This window comes from Lolium perenne, chromosome 3, assembly GCF_019359855.2.
Source record: "Lolium perenne isolate Kyuss_39 chromosome 3, Kyuss_2.0, whole genome shotgun sequence".
NCBI lineage: Eukaryota > Viridiplantae > Streptophyta > Magnoliopsida > Poales > Poaceae > Lolium > Lolium perenne.
This window is the reverse complement of record NC_067246.2, coordinates 30826397-30849748: the sequence shown is the minus strand read 5'-3', so window position 1 is coordinate 30849748 and position 23352 is coordinate 30826397. Positions and strand designations below refer to the sequence as shown.

General features: G+C 46.3%; 1 protein-coding gene and 1 long non-coding RNA gene across 3 annotated transcripts; one reads left to right on the top strand and one right to left on the bottom strand.

Annotated features, from left to right (window-relative positions):
- The first annotated feature begins 4820 nt into the window (after nt 1–4820).
- LOC127340830 (uncharacterized) lies at nt 4821–11295 on the top strand. 2 transcript variants are annotated; one of them, XR_011754719.1, is made up of 4 exons: nt 4821–5236; nt 5386–5528; nt 7123–10268; nt 10844–11295. It is a non-coding gene; the product is annotated as an uncharacterized lncRNA (long non-coding RNA). The 2 variants fall into 2 exon arrangements; XR_011754718.1 differs by having other exon boundaries at nt 5380–5528.
- Nucleotides 11296–17832: 6537 nt separating this feature from the next.
- LOC127340829 (uncharacterized) lies at nt 17833–22488 on the bottom strand. Its single transcript, XM_051366585.2, has 8 exons — nt 22253–22488; nt 22064–22154; nt 21917–21984; nt 21661–21759; nt 20877–20933; nt 20422–20490; nt 19234–19302; nt 17833–19135 (listed from the first exon to the last, which is right to left on the bottom strand). The coding sequence occupies exons 1-8, from the start codon at nt 22400–22402 to the stop codon at nt 18221–18223; spliced, it is 1518 nt and encodes a 505-aa protein (XP_051222545.1). The 5' UTR covers nt 22403–22488; the 3' UTR covers nt 17833–18220.
- Nucleotides 22489–23352: the final 864 nt, after the last annotated feature.

Sequence of the window (23352 nt, the reverse complement as noted above, 5' to 3'; positions counted from 1 at the left end):
TGTAAGTTCCGTTTGAGGGAAATCAAAAGAAATGTACCCATTTGTGTGGATCCAATCATGTCTCGGACATATTTTGACATTGTTATTTCAAAAGAGAACGGTTATATGAATATGAGGAATCATCTGATAATCTGTGACCATATTAAGTGCCAAACTTGTCATTTTGCTTTGAATTGCAAATACATCCGTGTCTTTAACAAGTTTGATTGACCCAAGCCCAAGCATTGTGGCTGAAACAGTTGCTCTACCGTCACTGTCATGGCCGCCTGCGAGGAGTGCCCTTCCCGGTAACTCTGTTTCGTTTTTAACTGCATGTTTCGAATGAATTATGTTGCTTGATGTCTGTGTTTGCCGAATCATACGTATGCGGTACTGCAGTGCATTGTTTTAACACCAAGGACGTACATGTAGCTCAGCAAGATGTCACAATGATGTGAGGCAACAAATTATTATCCAACACTCCAGGGTGAGGTTGCGGATCGACCAGGCTCGTAAAACATATATGTATGTAGGTAGTGGGAAATTACTGACTCGGAAGAAAAGCCCCCAATTAATTCGACTAATATTTTGGATTTTGGAGATGCCTCGTTTTACGCCTGACTTGCGTGTTTTAATTGACCAGATCATCAACCGGGTCGCCCATCCGTGAAAACTCGCCTCTCTTCCTCCTTTGATTTTGTAGAAATTAAAACCTAGCAGCTTTGATTTAGTACAAGGCAACCGTCACCGGTCACGTGCGGGGAGCGTGTGTGACACGACCTGGATACGAGCTTTGCTAGTGTTTATGTGTAATATGCTCCATCAAGCTGACACACATGAACTACATAGGAGCCGGTTTTTCTAGTGTGACACCAGAATCTGCAGTTGATTGAAGACAGTACTAGTGCGTCCGTCAGCTTCATCTAGCGGGGCAAAAAAACTGCTCTCCGTGCTTGACTTGTCTGAGGCCGGAGTCGATGAAGACAATACTAGAGGATGCCAATGACTCTCTATGGTAATGACCGTGATGGAGTTGAGTACATCGTTCATGACGCCTGAGCCATGTTCCCAGGTTTTCCACAAGGCGGCGAGGGCACAACACCGTGCCCTCACACAATCTCTGGCACCATCGCAACATGAAGTTCTCGTGGTGGCAGGGGACGGAAGGGTTGTGGTCAGCGAAAAAACAGGTCTAAATGGGCTAGTGGATTTGTAAACTGCATCAAAGAAAACACTTCTAGTGGTTCAGCGAGACCAGGGGAGAGAGAGGGAGGGGGAGAGGGCTGGACGTCTATGTGATTGATGAACAAGTCATTCGTGGGATTGGTGAAGGAGCTCGCCACGTCCATCGCCGAAGAGATACAGAGTGACATGCTCCTTCCTCTCCTCTTCTCGCCAAAGTCCTTCACCAATCCCACGAATGAGAGAGGGAAAGGGAGAAGGAGAAGAAGAGGGAGAGAGAGAGAGAGAGAGAGAGAGAGAGAGAGAGAGAGAGAGAGGAGGGATGGACGCCTATGTGATCGATGAACAAGTCATTCGTGGGATTGGTGAAGGAGCTTGCCGCCGGCCAGCTACTCGTTGCTCGACCTCCGTCGCCGAAGAGATACAGAGTGACATGCTCTCTCCTCTCCTCTCCTCGCCAAAGTCCAAAGTCATAAGTCACGGCACGCGCTGCCGCCCGCGGCCGTCACCATGGCCTTCTTTTATAGATGAACGAAGGATTGGATTTGTGAGAGATAGATAGTTGGAAACAGAGACATCTTCGTTGTACGGTGGGATTAATAGTGGATTGGATGGCTGCGATGTTTTAGGCCACAGATCGGTGACATGGAACGGAGGCATCGTCAAATTAATATAGAACGCGTGAGATGCGCTGGAGACGAAGGGATATATTATGGGTTGAGATAGAACGGTTAGTTAATGTCCTTTGATTGTGGGCAGCGCCACAAATTTTGTGGGCTTAGTTATGGCCTGCAATTAATCGCTGGAGGTCAGGTTGGTGGGTTTAGTCTGGCACTTTTCATTTTTAGGAATAAAAGATGAAGAGACACTTTTCATTGATCTCAACAACGAATGCATTAGCAAACCCGCAATCTGAAAAAAATTCTCAAATGGAAGAAGCTCCTCAAAGTGAAAAGGACGTGGTTGATGGTGGCCCCACGTAGATGAGGTTTTCACCCTGTTGTGCACTATTTATTCGTGTCTGGGCAAGAGAGAAATCTGGCGCAAGAAAAAACAGCTTTTGAATACCCTATAAGAGCATCTCCAACAGGCGGGATCGCGCCTTCGGCCTCTCGGTCCCCGACTCCCTAGGGCTTCTTGCACCGCCGCCGTCGCCGCTGCCATGCACCGCTGCCGTCGACCTTCCTGCTTGCGGAACTCCCTCAAGAGAGTGAGCTTGCAATTCCGGCTAGAACAATCAAACTGTCTTGGTCTCAGGCTGATAAAGTTCTTTGCCAAAAATGCCAGGGTTCTTGAAGAAATGTATATCGATGGAGGAAACAGAAAGTTGCACGAGCACATGAATCCTAAGATCGAAAAATGGGTCACTAATTCAGCGGAAAGGAGAAATTCAGGAGCGACAAGTTTTGTGGTCTTGCCTCTTGAGAGGTGAATGTACTTTTTATGTATGAATACTTGATGTTAGCCCGTGTACTCCTTCAGACATAACTATTTCTTTATCGAAAATGAGATTACTATTTTCTATTTCTATGATATAAATTGCCCAACGCTAGACATCATCCGGCTATAACTTTCTCGACAGCCTGATCCAATTAAGTGAGTGATTCCAACACGTCCAGTTATGGTATAAAAATTGTTCGTGTGTATTAATTTTTTTAAGAGCATGTAACATTTATCAGCAATATTTTTTTCCTATAGATTGTGCAATCACAAAATTTTGATACAAAAAAGTCCGCCAATGGTACAAAATAATCTCGAATGTAATATTTTTCTCTATGTTACATCGTTATGAAACATTTCTCTGTGATATATCCAACACTATTTCCTAACTTATCTAACAATAAAGAAACAAGTATGTAATATTGGTGCCATCTCAGTGTATCATATACATAAAAATCAAGGTATCACTTTACAAACAGAAAACATGCAACACACAACAGGTCGTGACGCCGTATGTAACATAAAAAAGAACCCCAATAAATTGGTTTCTCTGGCGATAATGGAGCCACCACCATGGTTGGTGGACTCGAGCTTGCTGGCCACCAATCTACGACGCCAAAGATCTGTCAGAACAAAATTGAGTGGACCCCTACCAATTCTAGTCATGGGACATAGTCTTCTTGGTTGTCACCAGTTGTGGCCATGGAAACCAATCTACCCGGTATGGACGCGAGCACGGTGGAGCGGCGGCCAGAGTGTCTAGAGGAATTACGGCGGCAACGGACAACCCGCGTGAAGGAATTACGGTGGCGGCCAGCACGCTTGGAGGAGCGGGCCGGGCCACAATATTCAGTGGCTAGGGAGACGACACCGCGACAACCCGGCGACAACCCGGAGCTGCTCTTCCCCGCGCATAAGAAGGGGAGACGCGGGGTCTCCTCGTCTGGTGGCAGTGCTCCCAGGTCGGAGCGGTTTCGGCGGCGGCGTTTCCTCCTTAGCGGCGCGGCGGCGGGTGACGACGACGTGGTGGCGAGGCTCTTTGGCCTCGGGACGGCGCGGTGGCTCGGGGCTCCACCTGCCTGGCCCAGATCTGGGCCCTTCGGGCCCCATCTGGGTCCGGGAGGGCCGGCTCCCTGCCCCGTGGTGCTCCTCTAGGCGGACGAAGGGAAGGCCGGAGCTCGGGGCGGCGATGTCGGCGGCGCGTACACTGCAGCGCATAGACAGGAACTTCACGAGCCCGCTCGGGCTCGGCAGGGCCAGGTGGGCCTGGTGTGTTCCGGTCGCCGCATCCGGTCGGTGTCCGCAGGTGGCAGTGGAGGTGGTTCCTCCGGCGTGGCTGCCTCGCGCTCCCGGTTGGCTCGTCCTATTCGTGATGACCCCGCTTCGTTGGTCACAGTGAGACGGCGGTGGTGCTTGCAAGGCTGTGGTGGCGCATGGTGGTGGGTGGCGAGTGTGGTGGAGCACGATGGAGTGTCCAAGGCAAGGTTGCGAGGGTCGGGAGAAATCCCTGTCGGCATTGCCGGCACCGACGCGGTGACGCCCGTGGGCGCCACTCTTCCTTCTTGAAGGGCGTTGGGTGAAGCCCTGTTTCCTTGTCCTCGCGTGTACCGGGGGAAACCCTAGGACTACTCTGGGCAGCAGTGGCGTCGTCGTCGCACCCCTTCTTGAAGGTGTTGCTTGGTACGCGGAACTTCAGAGTGCTAGGAGCGTGGTGGGCATTATCCGGCGGGCGCAGCGGTTGTGAGGCATCTCCGTTTTCGTTGATCTAGCCCTTTCGGCATTAGTTTCTCTTTTCTTTCTTTTGTGTTTTCTTTTGGGCTTGCTTTGTGCTGTTTGCCCCAGCAATGGATCCTATGTTGTATCGATGGAGTGCTATATTAATATAGCGGGGAGAATGGCTCATGGTGAGTCGTACATGAAGGTGAAGGATCTAGGTAGTTGGTACATGCCCGCACTTATTTTTGGTTGGTGTCCTTGTATATATGTACGCTTGCGACACACACCAAATTTGACATAATAACAAGGCAAGTTAATTAATGTCTCGCATCATTTTGGCAGAAAAATAAAGAAAGAGCGGGTCGCGTGGGGGTGAATAAACACTCCTTCTCGATTGATTCCTCCAGCCAAAATCATCCATCACATAAGGAGGCAAGTTAAGTAATGCCAGGAATCATTTTTGGGAGGTAAATAAATGCAAAAGAGCGGGTTCGTGGGATGAATAAACACTCTCCCGTATCAATCAATCAAAGAAAAGGAAGGAAAAGGAAAATGAAAATCACGCAACGCACACCGCACCTCTCCATCCAGAATCCCCAACCACCCACGCCTCGATCCTCGCCGGCGAATGCGACCCACCTCCGCGCCGTCAACAACCGGCCGTCGACCTCCACCCTCGCGTCCTTCATTGCGCCCGGAGGCCAACTCCATCTCCGCCCGCCGTCCTCTGGGGGTCCTTCACCGTCAGCGCCGCGCTCCGGGAAGACGTTCATCACCTGGGCACGCCTCCATCGGCGAGCTCCTGCCCTGCCCCGCCACGCCGCCCATCCGGAGAACCAAGGCCGCTTCAGTTCACCCAGCCACCGCGCCACTATCCTACTCACCGGACCCCTGCCGGCCGCCTCCACAAGCCGGTGAGGTGAGCACCACGGTGGCCCATCCTGCTAGCGATCCCTTCACCCCATGCCCCTTCCTCTCGTGCTAATGGAGTGCTGCGTTTTTCTCTCTCTCTCTCTCTCTCTCTCTCTCTGCATATGCGTGTGTGTTGGGTGAAATCCCTAGGAGTAGGAGAAGCTTGGGACGGATGGATCGATGGTGGTGCAGCTCGAGGCGGCGGCGAGGGGCGACGGCTTGCTCAGTTGCTCTACCTACCACTCGGACGATGACGACGACGGGAACTGCAGATACTGCTACGGCTTGCTGCTACCAAGGTTGACTCGTCTCTACTGCCGCCTTTTCCTCTCTTGCTAGACTATGAATGTTGGTTGGTTGTTACTACGTAGCTTGATGATGATGGCTAGTCGTCGTCGTCATCGTCGTTGTTTGGATTTATTGTATCTTGCATCTGTATATCTAGTGGTTCCTCTCCTAATGTCCGCGGCCTGAATATGATGGAATTTTGTCATGTGCGGTACTTACTAGTCCTACTAGATTATCTGCGTCTTTTGTGGAGTTGCTTCGGTTAAAACATAGATAGGTGTTGTTTCCTGGCCCTGGTGCTTGCACAACTTAGTAGATACGTATATGCAATTATGCATTGATGCTAGGTCGGTAGATACCTTGCTATCAACCGAGGAAGCAGTAATTAACTCCTCTGCTTTTTCATTTATTCAGTAAGATGCATACAAGCCTTGCTGTGACTTTTTTCTAGTCAATTCTCTTTGTCCAATGTATTGCAAACTCGTCATGTAATTTTTGTTTGTACTACAGATGCTTGACACTTCACGTTATGTGATTCATTCATTCTTTCATCAGCGGTGCTCCTTTCTTGACATGTCTTAGCTAGATGCAGAGTTATAGCTTTGAATATTTGTAAAAGACTTGGGTCAGGGAAACAGTTTATATAGTGTTTGCATTTGGTCTTGAGATTTCTAATTAATCCTGCGGCAAACAGCAACAAAATCCCCTCTAGATCTTTTGGTTTTTGTGTAATTATTACGCGGTCTTTTCAATCTAATTTATATCATGTGGAGTTGAAGTGGAAGTGAATAATATGGTTTGAAGAACATGATGATTCTTTTTTTTGACTTCTAAATCTGTGGGTTTGCATTATGAGAGATCGTCATAGATTTGTTTCTGTGGTTCTTTCTCTCCATCTTTTGTGTATATCCTTAGAAAGAGGAGCTCTATCTGCATCTATGTAGGTGGCATAAAAGTTTGGCTTTCAAACACTTGTGTTCACACCAAAATTGTCCGAAACGGTTTTGGCACAGTTTGGCATGTAATTTGTACCACCACGGATTTTACTATTTAATTGAAAGCTTAGACTCTGTCTTGCTTTTGTTAATGGGGTTTTCTGTATATAGCAACATCTACTCACTGAATTCTAATTTCAATTCCAGGAGCATGAGAATTCAAGTTATGCCTTTTGTATCAGCGGTAATGCATAATGCATATTATGATGTAGTTCTTCTAATCAAATAAGCCGTAGCTCTTCTGGTTGCATCATAAATAACGATGATATCCCTTTCTTGCCCAGATAATGAAATGTCCACAACTCATAGGTCAATATCACCTTTTTATTGATTGTATATATTCACTTGTCGGCTGTCATTTACGACGATGGTTGCTTTCTTATCTTAATGTGCTTAGTAAGTTATTAATGCTTTACATAGGTTATTTCTTTTGTGTTTAAGGCCTTCACTGAATAATACTAACTATGGAGTTGCTATTTACTGACTGAAAAAGTACAACTATTTTGCTTGGCATTAGTGCTTGTTTATATTGACCTTTATTTTTATATCTCAGTGCCAACAAAAAAATCGGCTTCCTTTATCTTTACAAATTGAATTATGTCATGTGCAGGATTATCTTAAAGAGAAGCTGCAACCCTACAGAAGCATCGTAGAAGATAAGGTCTCCGCGGTAATACATGGTATCTTTGGACCTCTGCACAACGTGAAGTTAATTAGTTTTCAGACATTGCCAAGGCTCTAATGTCATGTATTTGCCTCACGCTGCCTTCTCTGATGATTTTTTGCTTTTTTGGGCTGGTCATTCTCCGCAAGTTTTGCTGCACACAAGGTTGATTTCTGTGTGATGTGTTGCTGGTATTGTTAGGTATTCTATTTGTCAAAATTTTGACTTATTTGCCCTCTCCTTGTGGTCTTCGAAGACTTTCGTCGGGTGTGAATATTGAGTGTGTTTGTGCCGGTGTTAGATTTACTTTGGGAATTGAAAATCAGGAGATAATACGGTCCTCTTGTTTACCTTTCTTGCAGTAAAGGTGCTTGAGTTTATTGTCTTTCCTTTGAATTATTCGTTGTTTCATTTTTCTTATCAAATTGCGAACCAGCTTGGTTAGGTTTCTTCTTGTGGCCTGAAATTTGAACTTATGGATAATTTGAGGTTGTATTATTTGATCTTATGGTGATTGACGGCTAAATTTAAAAGCTTTTTCTATTTTTCCCCTCTGATGAATTTAAGTCCTTTGCCTATTTTGGTTGAATCTGTTCTTGATTTGAGCTCGTTTCATGCAAGTACTATACCATGGTTTTCACAAACATTCGAAACTGATTTGGGTTCAGACTTGTGTTCTGTCGGAGACTAAAAGGAGGTGAACTCGATTTGTCTACTTCGTGATATGTAGTTTTAAATTTATTTTATGTGAGAATGCTACTATTTAATATAAGTATTTTATGTACCGTAGTTTGATCTAGTGAAACTAAAGAAGCCTTGACAAAGTTTTAAGGAGAATGCTGGTACTTTTACTATTGTGAATGCTTCTAGTACAAGGTACCTACTTGTTGCATATGGTTTTTGGACCACCCAATGGATTCTGAAACATGTGTTTTTATTTCTTTCTTTCTTTGCCTGGTATGCTTGTATTTCAATCCAAGAAATGGAAAATTTCTTCTCCCTTTCCAACTCAAATTTGATAAATTCTTTCATGTTTTTGGCTTTTCAAGCAAATTCAAATATACATCTCTAGATGCATAGCTTGATTGGAAATGTAAGTCTATACAGAATCAAAACAGGGAACAAAAAGGCTACAATTTTAAGAATGTTTATTTATGTATAATTCATTGTTGATGAAGATAAGCTTATCCTGGCTCTCTTGTACATCAACTTTTTTACTGGTTTACTTTGTCCATTGACTGGCATTATGTAATGCGCTCTCCCAATTTCCTGGTGTGTTTATCTATTCACTGAAAAGGTGACGCTTCTGCACTGGATAACATATGTATGTTTTGTGTGGGACAGTGATTGTGTTGTTGCATTAGTATTGGTGAGTAGGAACAAGGCTCAAGTGGCTAAATTACATACTCTGAGATTCGGTTCTGAGTTCTAGGATGGGATTTGAGGTTGTTTATCTACAGCTATGGAACTTTGATTAGATCATATATTTGAACTGTTTGGTGGCATGTCAACTAGGTGAACCATTCCCAGGAAGTGAAGGTGAAGAGTAAAAACGTACTGCCTATTTTTACGACTTACGACCCGTGTGGCCTGTTTTATACAGTACCAAGGTTATACTATCTTCGCTATTTATGGCTTGTGTTCGTCTACATGGTCCTTCATGGTGTAATTATGTCAATCAAATATTTAGATAACTATTGAGCTTTGTTTAGGATTAGTGTTGCTGAAAGAATGATCATCATTTAGGATTGGACTTGATGCATCTATTCATTTAAGATTGATCATCATATTCTTTACGCCATAATACGTAAGATAGTTTTCTTAGTTCATGCTGATCAATGTTCACATTTGTACTCGTTGCTGTCTCCGTATGATTTTTGCAGAAGTATAATCCTGCCATGTTCAAATGTTTTGTTCAGTTCACTATCTAGGCTATGCATGGCCTGTCGTACTGGAATGCTTAATTTGCAAGACAAAATATGCAAAAATCTGGTTCTCAGTTAAAATGCTGATGAAACAATAAATGCTATGCTTTGGTAGTTCCTTCAGTTTTCTAGCTAAGCTAGTCATGTTGAATGCTATCTGCAGCATGGTCATGAAAGTCTTAATCTTCCTAGACTTGATATTTATAGAGTATTGGCAATGAATCTCTACTACGAAAAGCCTTTACTAGTAGTTTCTTTGTTAGCTCAGTCTGAAGGTTTAACTTTTACTACTTGTTTGGTGGATCTTTACCATCCACTATTCCCAAGAATTCATTCCTAGTTATGTATGCCTCCTATTCAAGCTCATAGTATTGTTACTTTTCCTGTTAACTTTCTATTTATCTTTCTTCTTTTTTTATAAGGATCGAGGAAGCATTCAACAATTATAGTGCAAGAATAAACAATGTACATAAATGTTTACAGGGCCGTTTAGTAGATCCACTGTAGTAGAACAACAATTTTGGGTGCAATGTCAACAAAGGTTTGTTTTCTGCCTGTAGATCATTTATTTTATGGTAGAAAGGATGATTATGCATGATGTTAAGGTGCATCCATTTTAGTGAGTTTTAGATAAGCTTGGTCATTTTGAAGTTCCACATGATTTCCTCATTTTCCAAATTTGAGTACTTGCATCACAGATAGTTCAACTCTATTTTGGGGCATTGATTATGCGTGTAAGCAAAAGTGTAACATCTTTACCAGTATAACCCAATTAGCCATGATGTCTTATTTGGCATGATCTCTTTTATTTTATGGTTCATTTTTCTGCTATTTCACCAATCATAGCACCTTCATCTTGGTTCACATAATGAGTTGTCGAATTGGGCTCCCAAATCCAGAGTTCCATTGTTTGTACGAAGTCCCAATTTCAGTCCTTTGTCAACTCTTGTCCAAACTGTACCTTCTTATGGTTCACTACTAACTGATTTAGTGCAAAGGGTGTTTTTTTGACTGACTTTCATTTGCTACCTCCTCATCGCTGCATGCGATTGCCATTTACGAGCTGCTGCTGTACTAGCCACAGCCGGCCCTTGGCTTCGACTACCCGGCCTTGGTCCGCGACGCAACCGCGGTGGTGATGCTCTGCCTCGGCTACAAGCTATTCAGGTGAGGTCATTGATGCCATGTCTAAATAGATAGGGATAAACAAGTTTTGCGACCCAATGCATATTTTTGTTTGAAGTATGTCTAAGCTGTTGATGTTGTCTTTCTCTATATCCTGAATGATTTGAAAATTGTTGGCTTGATGAATTAGTATCAAAGCTTGATCATCACATGCAAATGTATTTTACTTTGGTTGGTTGCTGATTAGAAGTTGAAGAAACTCTCTTGTTGTTATTATCCTTTGGTAGCACATGTCCCTTGGAGTTGCTTGGAATGCGTTTGGAGTAGGTTGTAGCATTTTGGAAGGAAACCAATAATTTTTGTGTGTTTAAGTAAGGCTGTTGATGTGTGTTTTGATACATGTTAAGTGGTTAGCTTGGATATTAGTTCCATGTTCTTGACTGAATGCTCATGCATGTAAAGAAAGAGAGAAAGGAGGGTCATATTGTTGTTGCCATTTTATTTATTTATTTGGTACGATTGTGTAAGAAACAATGTGTGTAGCTCATCTCGAAGGAACACCCTCCAGTCATTATCTCATTTTGTTGATGCCTTCTGATTTGTTGTTGTGCATGCAGGTGGTGGCGAATGGACAAACGAGACGCCGACGGAGCCTTGTTCTTGGACCTGCGTTGGTAGATAGCCGGTTGGGACTGACACGACGCCGGAGGAGCAGTGGTGCATGGAGCGGTCGACGAACAAGTAGAGAGAAGGAATGGAGAGTTGTGCACGTGGCTGCCCTGAAGTAGCGGCGACAACAGCAATGAGGGAGAAACAGAGGTGGCCTGGAGGAAGGGATATAGACTAGATGTGTCCGGCTGGACAAGGGAGATGCTGGCCGATATTCCACTGCTAGCATTCTGTTTCAGGCACCCGTCGCGGCCAAGATTTTGTACCAATGTTGCTGTGTATTGTAGTTTCTCTGATAACGCGTCATACTACTATATCAAACCGAACCGGAACCAACCAAGGCGACCAAAATCTATCTTTTCCATTAATTTACATTCTCTAAGGTTGAGTTAGCATTAAATTTGGATTAACTCCTCACTCTAATTCCTCTCCACCGCTCCTAACTTCCGCAATTTTCTGCTTGGTTAGTTGCGCATGCATGGGGATGAAAACGATTTGAGGAGTGAATGCCGCTCTGTTGCATCCCCTAACTAACAGGGATGAGTCACTCCATTAACCGTGAGATAGGTGCGGGCTGATTGGAGAAAATTAGGGAGAGAAACAGATTAGTTGCCCAATGCAAGTCCACCTTTGTCGCGGTGAAAAATCATGGGAGCTTAATACGCCGGACGAAAGGCAGTTGAAGAATTGATTGTCAATGTCACCAATCCCTGGGATAATGTATCTCGACCATCCATCTTTCTCATGTGTTCCTAATTCTAACATGCAATGAACAGATTTGAGAGTCGATCCCTCATCGATGGAACCAAAATTTTATCTTCTTCCCACCAAACTGTTTTGCCTCTCTGAAAGTTTGAACTGTTCCAAAACCTTAGCCTTTTCCTATACCCACTAGTCACAGGGAACGCTGAATTCTGGGGGTTCAACAGTAGGGCATGCGGTTTTATTTGTTGGTGGTGATAGGATTTCCCATCCCGTCCCGTGAAAATAGGTAGGCATAACATTTATTCCCGGGGCACTGGAAATGTTCCATCGTAAAACACTCTCATCCAATTAATAGATCGTCGACGTCACGGATTGAAAATAGAGCCGAAATTTCATATTTTTCCCGCCCTACTGTTTTGTCTCTCTTGAAGTTTGAACTGTTTCAAAACCTCAGGTTTTTCCTCTATAAATATAAGGCCCCTAGTTACATACCTCGTGCGGCTTACGCGTGACAGTACTCGTTGTGTGTAAGGGATAGTGTTGTCAAAATTTCAATTCTTTTTGTTGATTAACATGTCACAGTTGCTTAATGAGCTATAAAAAAATCCCACGGCCAATACCTGCTGCGTGTAAATAGCAGCATAGAAATGATCTTGTGATCCAATACGTGGAGTCGGCTGCATTGTAGGTGTTGACGACTTGTGGTACCAGGATCATGGCTGCAAATTTCCATCGCTCCTATGCATCTAGCTGGTTGTTTCATCAGAAAAACAAGGACGAAGATGCCTTTTCTATTTTAGTAAAACAACGTAACATAGAACAAATTTTTCTCTGAAATCCTAGGAAAAATCTGGTAGTGATTTACTCACCAAATCAGTTATTGCCTAGGTCCCATGGTTGGACTCCCCTAATTTGAGGCCCCAATCAAGGATGGAACAAAATTAGCCCTACTCACCAAATCAGTGATTGACTAGGTCCCATAGTTTTTCCTATTACATCTGGTACAAACTAATGAGTTTCTGTATTTATTCCATCAATTCCCAAGATCCACTTGAATTACGGAGTACTACTACTGCAACTTAAGTTTATTGCATCTGCCCACCTCAACTCTCAATCCTTGAAACAAACGCGAGACCCTTGAACGCTCCTACTACTACCCTTTTATTCATATTCCCTTGTAAGTATATTAATTATCTCCAACAAAGCACACCCCTGTAAGATAGGATTTCCCTAGTATTCAGCCATAGCGTTTATTTCGGGGCAGTGGATTATGGGAACAAAATTAGCGCCACTCACCAAATCAGTGATTGCCTAGATCCCATAGTTTTCCTATTGCATCTAGTGCGAATTGAGGAGTTTCAGTATATTTTTTTTATATCAATTCCCAATCTGCACTTGAATTACGGAGTGCTACTGCAACTTAATTTCATTGGCTCTGCCCACCTCAACTCCCCTTACTTGAAACAAACGTGGGAGACTTGAACTCTCGTACTACCCTTTAATTCACATTTCCTAGCTACTCCCTCCATACCGGATTAGAAGGAAAATTTGTGATTTGAAGAAGAATCGTTTTGTTAGGCAAATTCCGTAATTAGCTCGCACAATTAAATGGATCAGACGTGGGGCTGCCCTCCTAAATTCACTCCCATCCTTTTCTTTTTCTTCCATATAATTCCTCCAACCGGTTGCATGTGGTGTGAATATGGTGTTGCATGCATTGTGAAACCAAAGAGTTTGCATGCAGGGAAGGAGGAGTAACTCGCGCGTGGGCCTCCTCGGCCGGGAACGGTTCGGTTCCCAAATCTAAATTAGCGGAAGGATTAACAGCTATTTGGAGCCAATCAACACCTGCCTTGGTCCCGCTGCGATTGTAAATTTGCTTTCTAATCCGGTATGGAGGGAGTATTAATTCCTCCAACTAAACACGGCATGTGAGGTAGGATTACCCATGGTATTCAGCCGCAGCGTTTATTTCGGGGCAGCTGAATATGGTAGAGCAGTCAATTCCATGCAATTAATTGACCTTACACGTCACCGATCCGTGGGATCATGTATCTGGGCCACCCATTCTTCCCAGATCAGAGATCCTAACGAGCGACGATCAGATTAGAGAGGCTCTCAACGATGCATGGGGCCGAAATTTCATCTTGTTCCCGCCCTATTGTTTTCCCTTTCCGAAAGTTTGAACCGTTCGAAAACCTTAGACTTTTCGTCTATAAGTACAAGCCCCATAGGCACATGCCGCGTGTCGGCTTCACGCGTGACGGGTGACTTAGACTTTGACTCTTGCTCGGCGAGGAGAGGAGAGGAGAGGAGCCCGCCATGCTTCACCGTCGTCGACGCCGCCGGCCATGGTGGTGAAGAGAAGGCTGCTGGAGCCGTCGTCCTAGAGCCAGGTCTTGTCAACATACTGATCCATCCGGCAAGTAAAGGTAACTATATATATATATATATGCTTCTCATGTATTATGATATGTTCTGGTTCCATCTGTGAGTGGATCCGTGGGCGTGAGATCTGGATCGATGCATCTTAATTGGGGGATGATTCTACCTGCCCTAGTTCTTTTGCCCAAATCTTTGGATGCTCCTCTCTATTTTTTTTTAAAAAAAATCTCCTTGTTCTGGTTCCATCACCGTACCGGTCCTTGAATTTGCTTCGGTTCAGAAGCAGTAGCATTGAGGTACTAGTCCTTGGATTTGGCGAGGGCACAAAGAAAGCAGAAGCGGGGATGATCCGTAACGTGCCGCAGAAGGTACAGCCTGGCGCCAGGCGACGGACCCCCTGCTTGTGTGTGCGAGAAAAGGCCGTGAAACCGAACAACGGAACCATCCATGCGGGTCAAAGATAGTATACTACTATCCACCAACGCGACGCGCAGGCGTTGGGAAGGAAGGAAAGCCATCAAGGCGAGCCAAGACCCATCATCCATGCGCTCGTTTCGCTAGCTGGAGCCAGCCTGGCTTTCAGGTGGGTGCGTTTACGCGCAGAACAAAACGGCGCCATGCGAAAATAACTCTCGTACTCACCACGTTTCCAAAAGAGGCAGAAGAAAACCACTCATTACATCACCACGATTCCAAAAGCTAGATTGCAATTCACAAGCAGCACCACGCATCAAAGGAACTCCTTGCTGGCCCCCACGTTCACCACCCATCCTTCCATCTCGCGCATCAATTTCGTCTGGATCGACAGCGGTCCCTCTGCAAATTCGCAGTACAGCTCCTCAAGAACCCGAGCGTTGCGAGCAAGAACCTGGCCAGCGTCCTCTGCGCTCTACCGCCTTGGTAGTGCCACGGGCGGATATGCCTCACCGGGTCCCCAGGCACGACGGGATCGCCGCCGTCTCGTAATCGACAGTGTCATACTTGTTGTAGTGCGAGATGGTGCGCATCGACGAACTTCGACACCTTACGTTTCGGTGAAGGTATTTGTTATAGCCGGACTTAAGAGGTGCTGGTTCAAAGAATAGGGTCGGGAGCTCAAGGTCGGGGGCTCGCCGGAGAATTGTGCACGTCGTGGCGATGGCGGCGGCGGGGTCGTCGTCGCGCGGCCACACGCCCGTTCAATCTGGAGGTGCCGGACGGCCCGGGGAACGCCGGCGGAGGCCACGAAGCGAGCCCATGCGGCGGCGCGGAGTTGCGGGCGTTTCGTGGTGGACGCGAACGGCAGCGAGGAACGAACCGAGCGCGGCGAGCTCCTCTTCGGACGTGGCCTCCTTCTCGACGCAGACCGCGCATACGTCGATCTTGCACGACTTGATGGATGGTAGTCCGCCGCCGTTGCCGCGAATCGAGAGGAACGAGCTGCCTCGGACGGCACCACGGTACTCGAAGGCGTGCAGCTCTGCGCGTCAACGGTGACGGTGGCAAGGTTGTGGCAGCACGGGATGATAAGTCGGCGGAGGCAGCTGTTGTCGAGGAGCGACGACTTTCACCGTGGCGCAGCCTCGAGGGTTAGGTCGGCGAGGTGCGGGGATGCGGAGATGAGCCTCTGGACATGCTCCTCCTCGTCGGGGACGTGGGTGAGGTGGAGCGCCTCCGGCGACGGTAGGGCGATGACGGCGGTGGGGAGAGATTGCAGAGCCGAGGCGCAGCGATCGTAGCGTCGCGCATGAGAAGAGCCGGCTGTGGACGGTGTACACTGCGGGCGGCCGACGCCAATACGAATCCGTCTCGTCGCTGCGTCGTCGGTCGAGCGGCGTCGGCGGTGTCGTCGAGTTCGTCGTCGGCCGTAGTCGACCTCCTCGGGGGTAACGTCAGCCTTCCCGCCGTAAACGGCAGTGTCCCCGTCCGAGCCTGCAGCCGGAGCCGCGGGGTGGTAGGCGTAGGGGCGGTGGCAGATGGGAACGCGGCGGACGCGCAGATCGACCTCGAGCTCGGGGGCGGAGTGCTTCACGGCGTAGGTGACCCACTGGTCCACAGGAAAGGCGTCGAGGCCGCCGTAGCTCTCCATGGAGACGCGGAGGGCGCGCAGCGGCGGGGATGCGGCGCCGGGGGCCGGGCGGCGGCTGCGGGCGAAGAGGGCCGCGGTGACGACGACGGTAAAGGGCAGCGTCGGGTCGGGCTCCCGGAGTTCGTAACTGCGTGAGCGGTGGTCGTACTCGGGGATGGGACCTTCCGGCTCTTCCATGGAGACGGTGTGGACGCTGGCGAGGATGTCCCGCCACCGCGACGAGAGCGTGGTGGCGCGCGCGGCCTCCTTGGCGGTGAGGAAGGAGAGGATGTGGCCGAGCACGCCGTCCCCGAGCCGGCTCAGGCGATCCTCGCTCCCTAGTCCGGCGATCAACGTGTGATCCATCGCGCGATGTGCGATCTCCGGATCTGGTGTCGCAAGGTTTATGTGTGTAGGGAAATAGGAGAAAGAATCGGTACGGACGTTGCCTTTGAATCAGGATAGGATACGTGTACGGTAGGAGAAAGAATCGGTACTGTATCTAGTTAAGCAATACTACAGTACTTGGGACTTCGTATCTCTTTGCGTCATGTCCTTTCTAAATCGTTCAAGGGGCTGCCTAGATGATATTACAAGTGAGGAACAATGTGCACATAGTGGATGAGAACCCACGTTGCCTTTGGATTAGGATACGATACACAACTAGCACAATTAGTATATACTCTGTATTAATACATAACTAGCACAATAAGTGCGCGTAATTAATTACACGTGTAAAATATGAATGCATGTATAATTTTATGTATGTAAACAATGGACGTTTTTAAAAATGTTTGTCCTTTTCTTTCTAGCAAAAACATTTTTTCTGAAATCTTAAAGGCCAACCTACGCCGGACCAGCTAGGAACCCTAGTTCTACCACATCGCAGCATCCCAAAGATCCTGTCAAGTGGGATCCCATATATGTTTCACTTGTAGTGTATTTTGCTTTTCCTACTATAAATTTTGACACTAAAATTTAAACTAGAAAATTCAAACCACACTACAAGTGAAATCCAGGTGGGATCCCACCTTGACACCTTACCGAAAGACCCGCACATCATCCATCCCATCATCCATCCCATCCCCATACGTGAGCGCTCACCCGCCTCAACCTTCCTCGTGTGCCGCCCTCTCTCCCTCACCTCATCTCTCTTCCACCGGATGCGCTCCCTTTCCCGTTCGAACCAGACATGCAAAATGATAGTGCTGCAAGCACAAATCAAGCAAGTAAAGCAACGTCACAAAATTGTTCTCAACAATAGCTTTACATGTTTGCATAGGACATGCACTGTGCCTGAACATCGTCACAAACGAAACAATGCAACAGTGAATTGCGGACATTTTCTTCTCACTAACCATATATTATCCTCCTTCTCTGTCAGTTCAAACATCTCATTGACTTGAACTAGGTTGGGGAACAACAGAGAAGCAGCTGGGGCCTAGACTGGATTACGCATATATGCAGGTGTGAAGTCAGATGAGCAAAGTAGCAAACACCACCAGGAAAAGTAGCAAACAAATTAAATTATGTTTCTTACTTACTCGCCTTTGGGATTGTTAGGAACCATGAATAGCACTAATGTGCCTAGTAGCAGAAATCGTGCTCAGAGGAAGCTGATCCGTTATTTACGGTTTAAAACCAGCTTGGTTACATATTTGAAGTGTATCCTGAGACTAGTATCAGAGAAATCTTCCAAATCTAATTATGGTTTATAAAGCTTTTTTCTCGGCTCATAACAGCTTCAAATGCCGCAGAATACAGAGCATGATGCACACACACACAAAAAAAACAGAGCAGTAAAGACACGCCTAGCCAGGCCCTTTGTTTTATTGCAGTAAAACACCCCACAACAAAAACAGTATGTGGCCTGCCGAGAGTCCAGTAATGGTGAAGAATCTCCAGAGCCTGCGACAAGGCACCACTGAACCAAGCCACGCCGAGCACCTCGTGGCTGCCCGCATCGTCATGTTCCCAAAATCTAGCTACTCCTCAAGTCTAACAAACAGTTTGGTGATCACCAATTCCCGCACTTCCCAAGTCATATAAATGCGCAGAGGCCGAGTACGAAAGAAGCAGCAACAACTGGAACATCAGAAACATTCTCAATAGATCGCTGCCACCAAACTTCGTTCCTTGCAAGGTAGAATGTTCCCTCTTCCAAATACACTGCAAAACTTCTCTTTCACTAGCTTTTACCACCAGATCCTCTTTTCGGAGCGCTAAAGATCCCAAAGCTTTTCTTAACCTCAGGCTTGCCAGCAGACACGCCATCTGTCTTCTTCACATCAGGTGTGGACGGCGTTCGAGTACTGAAGACGCCCAAACTCCTGGCAGCCGAAGCAGGATTCCCCGCATCGCGGCCTGGTGCCAATTCAGCGCTCTGACTCGGTTGCTGGAACTGCCGCTGGTTGTTATTCGGTGGCATGTAACTTCCTCTCTCGTTTCTCCTTGGGTCTTGAGGTGGTGGTGATCTGCCTCCTTGGCTGAACCTGGGAAGCGGTGGCTGGTTGGGCTGTTCTGATGGTCTCTGGTTATACCGGCCTTCGTTTTCATTTCTTCTCGGATCTTGTGGTGGTAATCGGCCTTGGTTGTCGCCGCCTCCGGGCTGCGGTCTACGGCTGGCATACCTGTTGGTCAGCTCAGGTGCCATATCCCGCTTTTCCGTTTGATGAGGATTTCCGCTCCTGGAAGCGCCAAGTCCACGGTCTGGTGATGATTGCGGTCCCGCCTGGCCAGGGTTCATCCTGTTCCCTTCAGCATTCATGTTGTGCGCGCTTTCGCGGTTGTTGCCTGGGTTCGAGTTTAACTCCCTTCTGAAGCCTCTATCTGGCCTTTCTCTTTGCATGGAAGGTTCACTGGAGCGAGGGGAGGGCGTTTTGTCTACTTCCGAACGATATTCACTTGCCACATCCCCACTGTCTGTAGCAGTGGCTGGCGATTCAGGGGCAGTACTGCGAGGGGTGCCTTTGCCCGCGTCTTCCATGGCCTGGCTAGCCTTCTTTCCACCTTTCTTGGTTGCAAACTTCGCATGCCGGACAATTACATACGCATGCTTTGAGTCCAAATGCGGCCCACTTTCTACAATGCACACATCTTGTATCTGTTCAATTGGTGGAAATTATAGAAAGAGCCAAACTTTACTTTCATGTACAGAAATTCTTAAATTGAACTGGAAGCAATAAGGAGCAAAGTACTCACCAGTCCCAATAACCGAGATAGCGGTCCGCCGAGATCTTCTGCTTCGTTACCTGCAGGCATCGCCATGCACTGCCAAATAGGAGCACCATTAAGATTTTCACAGTATGCGTTCAAGAAATTCAAGATGAAGAAATTAATATGAACATCAATAAATCAAATATATACAGCTATGAAGTTTTAATAGGCTGTAACATAAATCTAAGTCAAGCAGGTATTGGATATAAGCATTTTGCTTGGCAGTACAAACGTTGTGCTGTCACCTCAGGTGAAAATGAAGTTCAAGCTGGTATTGGATATGTGCAGACGACCCCAATGAAAATAGTAACAAGTTGATGCTAATCCTATTTATAGGCACAAACAGAAACTATCTACATACTAGCATAAAAGATAAGCCATATCACCGAGCCAGAATAAGGAGTGTTCATATACAAAGATCCCTGGATCAAGTTATAACATGGCAACAACGCAACTCCATTTATGAATCGGCCAAGACTCAACACAGCATGTAAGACTCACAACCTGAATGGCGGATCAACACTTTCCCCACCCTTTTTCATATCCAGGGCAGGCTTTAGGTACGCTTTAGTTTGAAATCATTAAAGATATGCTCGACCTCGTTTATGTCCATGGTACCATCGTACGTACCTTCTACTATCAACCAGATGAGATAGGGCTTTGAAAGGTCAGAGTCAGTCTCCTCTTTCTTTTATTAGGTCCATTGATACTTTATTCCACTGGCAGACCATGACAGCCCAACAAGACCAGGCCAATTTTTTAGCCCATGTGGTAGAAGAACGGCCCCATAAACTTAAAATTTATTATTACTTGGTAACTGGAACTAAGGTCACATGTAATAGAGCGGGAACTGTATCAACAGTGAACACCGATACATGGAACTTAAGAGTTACTACTCTTCAGCCCGCCTCTAACGTCACAACGGCTTTCATAATAGTTGGTTTCCATGTTCACAGAAGCCATCTAATCATTTCACTGTTTGGTTTCCCATTCTCCAGATGATTTAAGTAGCACAACACATAGATAAAATCTACTGTTCAGTAACAAAACATAACTAAGTGGATCAAAGTAAAAAAAAATAAGGAGATTTTTTTAGCAATTCCCTGGGTTGCCAAATAAATATTAGCAGAAGCATAGAAAAGGAACTAAAAGTGAATGTGAGCCCAAGCTTACCTTCACCCTGTAACCACGTTCCATTAGTCTGGTAATTGCATCTGCTTTCACCTTCAAGTCTTTTATTTCCTGCGAGAAACAATTTATGTTCCTCAACATGCATATGTGGCACAAGGCCTCTATACTGAACACAATATATCTCTGTTGGGATTTTTTAAGGCTTTATAATTTAGAAAAGGGATGAGCTCAACTAGGTATATCCAAACAAATAGGAAAACAAGCATGGGGTGGTCTGAGCAAGCGCATACTCCAGCTGCAAGGTAGCAATGAAGCATGCATTTCTCATCCAGTTAAGATTACTGCCAGGTATCAGCTACCAAAATAAAACAACAAAAGTTCCTATCATTCTCCCCTCAAATATTATTCAAGCATGCATTCCATATCATTAAAAATAAACATTAAGAAAGATGATAGGCTACAGTTAACAAAAAGATAAAACAACTGAGAAAACTCACTGTCTTCGCCTTAAATCGCACTTCCTTGTTATCCCCACCACGTAAGACAATAGCAGACTGCAGAAGATCAGATACAAAATAAGGAGAGGGAGATGCTATTATCATTCAGACATGAAGTCAAATCCCATTTGAGGTGGACATTACTGTTTATTGTGCAGCAGCACTATAAACATGGAAGGGGATATTATGCAAAAGTACTACAAACCTTGCTCAAGCGTTGGTGGCTATATTTAGCATTACCATTAATTTTCAAAAGCACTTAAATATCTCTGCTTTCATCAACATTAAACAAGTACAGAACATATTTTTATGGTGCAACAGTAAAATAGTCCAGTAACTAGAAAAATAAAACCCTAACTAACTAGATCCCAAAAGACATCACAGCAACCACAATCGGGGTCTGATTACCCAACCAAGTGCCTCAATACATCAGAAGTCAGTACTGCGATTCTGGCCATTTTGACTGAGTGACCAGAAGACCCTTCAGTAATAAATATCACAAGTGTATATTCTACTGAACATGAAGATAATATGCCTATAAGTATCCACCTAACCAGATGGCGTTGTTTCCAACAGTTCATCTTGTGTCTTGTAAAAGATACTGTCAATACAGCAAGTGGTAAAATGATAAATTGCTGGTTATCAAACAGACTGTTTCTCTTTTACACAAACTACAAACTGTTACTTTGAAACTCTATGATCTCGCAAACTACTAAGCATGGCTCTTCTCTGAACATTCAACTCAACTCCAGTAAACGCTGGAACAAGAAACTCACATACACACCTTAGTTTTTAGGCGTTCTTTCTCCTTGGCGTCTTTGTTGTACTTCTCTTTGTGGAAGTCCATGATCTTGCAAACAGGAGGGTCTGATTTTCGGTGGACCTGCACGGCGACAAGATTATATATAAGCATGAGAAATGCAGCCATTTCCTAAATCCCGACAACTGGATACCTCAGAATAGAAGGAAATAGATTATCAAATGAGGCAAACACTGGGACACCACAAAGTAGAACCAAAATGTGTTGTGGAGTAGTGTACCTCAACCAGGTCCATGCCCATCCTAGCCGCCTGCTGAAGAGCTTCATGCCTGGGGACAACGCTGTGCCCTGCGAGACTGAAATGTTCAGCATCTGACCGGTGAATGGAGGTGAGTGTGAGTGTGAGCGTGTGCCTTCCCTACCCTACCTTGGTCGGTGACGAGCCTGAGGAAGGGGGCGGTGATGTCGTTGTTGATCCTGGGCTCGGTGTCGTCGTCGTCCTTGGGGGCCTTCTTGACCTAGTGACCACGAGCCACAAGCAACGAGATCAACGACGGCGAGAAGACGAAAAGCTAGCCTAGGGCAGCAGAGGGAGGGATGGAGGGAAGGGAAAGACCAGATGAGGCGGAGCGGCGAAGGGCCGGTAGGGGATGATGATCGGGCGGCGGAAGGAAGGCGGGGGCGCGGTAGGAGGCGAGGGGGCGGCGCCGCGGAGGTAGGCTTGAGAGCGGATGGCGAGGCATCCGACGGCGCGGCGGAGAGCCATGGCCGGCGGAGGCGACGGGGCGGCGGCGGCGGCGGCGGCGGCGGACCAAAGGGGGCGGCGGTTAGCTTGCCTGACTGGACCTCGGACGAAAAAGCCTTCACGCTAAAGCCCAGGTTCTTTGCTGCGAGCCAACGACCAGAAAAAAGCCCACTGTGTATGAATGGCGCACGTGCGACACATTGGCAAGGCCCAGTCCAATCACGAGAATGCCGGAGCCCATGCACACGGCCTCTTCATTTATTTCGAAGTGTGAATCATTTGAAGTTTTTTTTTGACCTGGATTACGGCGGGTTTACGCCAGTATGAACTCATTTATAATCACACAAAGGTTTTACAGGGGGTATCATTACAGAGAAGGAGGGGGAGGGGGTGTGGAGAGAAAAGAAGGAGAAAATAGAGGGGAGATCTCAAGGCGGATCATAGCCATTACACCAAGAATTAAGAAGGTGGGATGAGGTGGGGGTGGTATAGCCATAAGCCCATAATGTCCTCTAGGCAACGCTGAGTAACCAACGCAAGATGATCAACAACACTGGTGAAAGTAAGAGCATTCCTTCGCTTCTAGATGTTCCACGCAATAGCCGTGTTGATGGTAGCATCCTCGTAGGTGCGACACCTCAAGAGCCAAAGGTCGGTGAAGGTGTCGATGACGTGGTCGTCGAAGTCACGGTGGAAGAATCTCCATACCTCCCAAGCCTGGGGGCATTGGAGTAGAAGATGATCTATGTCTTCGTCTTGATGGCATGAAAGGCAGCCAGCAGAAGAGTTGAGGTGGTGGTGAAACCTCCGCTCGTTGGTGGGTAGCCGCTTCTTCCTGGCAAGCCAGCAGAAGATCTTGCACTTCAAGGGTGCTGCATTCATGCAAACCTTGTTCTCAATATCATCGATCTGCAGATTGTTGAAAGCAACCGAATAGAAACTTTTGTTCGAAAGATTGACGTTAGGGAGAC

Bases quoted from the DNA above. Each gene is read 5' to 3' on its own strand.
- LOC127340829 (XM_051366585.2), bottom strand. From the start codon at position 22,402: ATGGCTCTCCGCCGCGCCGTCGGATGCCTCGCCATCCGCTCTCAAGCC. The intron at 20,934-21,660 runs GTGTGTATGTGA...GATCTTCTGCAG, and splicing joins AAGAACGCCTAAAAACTAAG to TCTGCTATTGTCTTACGTGG. The intron at 19,303-20,421 runs GTAAGCTTGGGC...CCTATTTGGCAG, and splicing joins AACGTGGTTACAGGGTGAAG to TGCATGGCGATGCCTGCAGG.